The sequence below is a fragment of the Acyrthosiphon pisum genome, chromosome A1, assembly GCF_005508785.2.
Source record: "Acyrthosiphon pisum isolate AL4f chromosome A1, pea_aphid_22Mar2018_4r6ur, whole genome shotgun sequence".
NCBI lineage: Eukaryota > Metazoa > Arthropoda > Insecta > Hemiptera > Aphididae > Acyrthosiphon > Acyrthosiphon pisum.
In genome coordinates this window covers 125,426,636-125,430,862 of record NC_042494.1, presented here as the reverse complement: position 1 = coordinate 125,430,862, position 4,227 = coordinate 125,426,636, and the positions used below count along the sequence as shown (strand labels likewise).

The following is a 4,227-nucleotide window of genomic DNA, read 5'->3' as shown; positions in this document are numbered from 1 at the left end:
ATCATTGTAAAATCAATACATTCATCGTTCCACTCAGAATCTAAAGTGAATAATTCCTTTAGTAAAATTGAAAAATATAAAAAATTATGGTACAATAATATTGATTTTAGTGTTATTTTTAAAGTCTCTGAATAATTATGACCAATTTGATCAATTTGTTGATATAGTGTGCCTAGTGCCTACCACGAAAAAATGTCCTAAATGTTGTTTTGTCCATGATAATAGAAATGAGCATATAGGTATTAAAGTCATAAAATACGTAATGGATTTGGGAAATTTGAATTCAATAATAAATCGTTATTCGTTAGGTACATACGAACAACGATTCAAAGCAAAAATGGTGTGTCATCCTATATTACTAAGTGTCAACATATTTTTAATATTTTTACTATTGAAGGAATTTATTTTACTATTAGTTATACACTAATACACTACTACCTATATATATAGAAGGTTATTAAACTTCGGCCAAAAACGTTGAATTTTTGGGTTTTCGCAGTTGAGTGTATGCTCTGCGCCACACCAAGCCACATACAATATTATAATATAGGTAGGTACTTATAAATGCACAAATATCCGTGAATACGTGAATAACTTTAAAATACGTGAACATCATGGATATTAAATTAACGTGTATTAAGTATACGTGAATATAAATTTTTTGTTAACGTGTACCTACACAGATTTCGTGTTTACGTACGCATTACTTCACGTTTCCAATCGAGGCCTCTAATTACAATAATGTCCGTATCAATTATTTTCAATTTTGATACAGACTAGGATTCATACTAATAACATTGATTTTATTGTTATTATTAAAGTCTCTGAATAATTATGACTAATTTGATCAATTTGTTGATATAGTGTGCATACCATGAAAAAATGTCCAAAATGTTGTTTTGTCCATGAAAATATTGCGTATACTGGAATTGAATGTCTAGTTATCAACAGTGTAAAATGAACCAAATGCAATACCATAAACAACAAATTCGCGTAATAAATTACTAGCCACAAGTAGATTTTTTGAGGAGCACGCTACAACAATAATGAGCAAACACGAAAGAATTACTATATTGTACGTTTTAAATTTTAATATTAAAAGTTGTCCTAGTCCAATAAAAACGGAAATGACGCCACTGCAGGTACTATAATAATATTATGTATATTACTTTGAAGGTGGATTGCTTGAGACAGCAATTCGAGATGAATTCCAAAACGATCCAACTGACTGTCATTATGAATATGTAATCCATGTATATTCCTGAATCCAGTTTGCAATAAAGTTAGCCGAGAAGACAATATTTTTTTAAAATATGACGTGTAAAGCATGGATTAAAATTGAAATTAAATATGTTATTGGACAGGTATTAAAACTTACCACTCATGATAGGTATTCTTTCGATATCCGAAATGTAGTCAGAAGACTCATATTCTGCAGTGCTGTTGTCATCGGGAGAAACAGAAGTATTGCCATTTGAATGGACAATCCACTTAAATCGTTCATACTCTTGAACACGGTGATAAATGTGTTTTAACGCTTCCGTAATATTCCAAACCTGTAACAGTAATGAAGAATTTTGTTACTTTAATATAAATATTTTATTATACGCAAAGTTAAAGGTTTTTTTTACTTAAATAATCCTTTCAATCTATTGCAATAGGCATACCATTTGTTATTTTATGCATAACTATATCATAATTTGTACAACATATATATATATATATATATAAATGATGAAAATAGTTGTTAAGGAAGTATTACAACCGATGACAGTATAAAGTTATTGTTTCTACAACTGACCATAATAACCATAGAGCCTGCTCAGTTGAAGTTGAGGTAATAAAAACGATATCATTAATGAAAAATAATGCAAAAATCATTCTGAGCCGCCTTCTATTATATTTTCCAAAACTACAATAAATTTATCTAATGAAGCAAAGTTGTTAATGCCAGCCGAAAACAATGTAAAAAGAAGTTTAAGAAGAATTAAAAATGCATCTTATCCACCCTTAGTACCAGTAAATTAGTTGAAAGTGACTGGTATATGGGCAACAGCAGGAGGTGAAAATCTTCAGCCATTTATATTATATGACAATGAAAATAATGAAAATAGAATTATAATTTTTTCATCTCCTGAATGTTTGGAAGTATTAAAAACTTCAAAATATTGGTATATGGATGGAACATTTTCAACTGCACCTACAGGCTTTAACCAAGTTTACATTATTCATGTTAAAATGGGCTCTGTTACAATTTCTTTGGTGTACACATTTCTTCAAAATAAAACAATATAGACTTATACCGAAATGCTTTCCGTCATTTGTGCAAAATGCCCAAATCGTGAAGTGGTACAAATAACCATAGACTTTGAGAAAACTGTCATTCTTGCAATTGAAAAAGTACTACCGAAAGTAAAAATTCACTGTTGCTATTTTCGCCTGTGTCAATCGGTATGGCCCGTAAAATTCAAGAGTATGGGCTAGTCAAAAATATAAAGAAGACAAACAGTTCCAACGAGATGTCGCAATGATAACTGGACTTGCATTTTTACCAGTCAATTATGTCAAAAAAGGTATGTATATTATGAATAAAACATTTATTTACATATACAATTATATTTATATATTAATTTAACCATTTGTACATTTATTTATTTGCATTGTATATTATTGTTGTTTAATATTTATTTATTTGTTGTCCGAGGGGGGGGGGGGGGTTGTCCCGTTCGGGGGAGGAAACGTCCGTTGTATCAGGGGGGAAAATACACGGGGGGAAACGTCCTAAATTCGGTCATTATATATTATTTTCAATATGTAGTCAAATATTCAGCTGATTAGCCTATACCAAGAAACACCACGAGGAGGTTGGCTGACAAGTTTCTCAAAAATTTTGTTCTTTTTAGTTTTTTCATATTTTGAAAATCATTCAATTTTTTGTTAAAAAAATTCTTAATTTAGTAAAAATGACGCATAACGACATAACAAATTGTTTTTAAAAATTTGTATCTACAAGTAATGAGATTACCAGTATACCGTGACATATTATAATGACCCAGGAATCAACTTGTACATACCTAATAATAACCAGCTAATAATCAACTAATACATAAAGTAGGTCTCGGAAATCAACTCACTTAGGGCGCCTATACCTACTCTACCATAATAAATAAACAGTAAAAACCCAAAGAATAAAAATATGATATAATCTAAGTACCTATAGGTACCTAATATAAAATATGATTAGAATCGTTATCTAAATATGAATTTTAACTAATTAGTGACAGTGAATAATAGCTAATACCAGCATTTATGATTTTGAAATGCATGTATTAAATGCATTTATATTCAGACATTATACAGGTACATAACAAATTAATAAATTATATGTCTTAAAGTTCATACAATGTTTATAAGGGCAATCGCAGTGACGCCATGGTGTAGTGGACAACATCCGAAGCAAGTCTTCATAATATTAACAAAATACAACAACTTAAAATGATTATTAACGAAAAAGAACTTACAAAATTAGCAAATGATTAAGATATTTTTTTGCTATAGAATTTTAGATTATTATTATATAGCTTAAAAGTTAAAGGTGTTACTACGCGTGTATTATTTGTAATTATTCGTACACCGTAGGTACACGCCCTAACACGATTGGGAAACAACTAATTTAATAATGATGAAAAAAATAACCGAGAAAACATAGATTGTAGTTATATACTCGTTTGTGATAAAAATATTATAAAATATATATATATTGTGTAGACATGACGTTTTAAAAGAGCTGATAATGTATTACACAGCTATACATATAAAAAATATGATAACTCTCAACTGATGTATAATATGTTGTGTAAACTACTATATACGTACACGTGACCAAAAACATAAATACAATTTATTCTGTTGAAATAAATAAAAATATACTTCTTATCAACAAAAAAAAGGACGCACTATCGTATTTTTGTAAGCAATTTCAAATTCATTATAGCGTTACAAAAGTTAAATACTTCAAACAAATTTATGAAAACATAATATTACATTCATCAATTTTTTTTTTTGGTCAGTTCTTTCTGTTACATCCTGTATAATACGTGATGTGTGATATGTGGACTCGGAATTGCAAATATTGAACACAAAATTATAGTATTGTCTTAAGCTGTCACCGATAAATTCAAATATTTCCCAGACGACGGGTATACTGTATACAGCGTTGTTATTAAA

At 29.2% G+C, this 4,227-nt stretch overlaps 1 protein-coding gene across 1 annotated transcript; it reads right to left on the bottom strand.

The window, feature by feature from the left end:
- Positions 1–768: 768 nt before the first annotated feature.
- On the bottom strand, positions 769–3,681 carry LOC100571632. The gene is made up of 4 exons (XM_016805878.2): positions 3,403–3,681; positions 1,379–1,556; positions 1,170–1,261; positions 769–1,035 (listed from the first exon to the last, which is right to left on the bottom strand). The coding sequence occupies exons 1-4, from the start codon at positions 3,466–3,468 to the stop codon at positions 784–786; spliced, it is 588 nt and encodes a 195-aa protein (XP_016661367.1). The 5' UTR covers positions 3,469–3,681; the 3' UTR covers positions 769–783.
- Between the last annotated feature and the right edge of the window lie 546 nt (positions 3,682–4,227).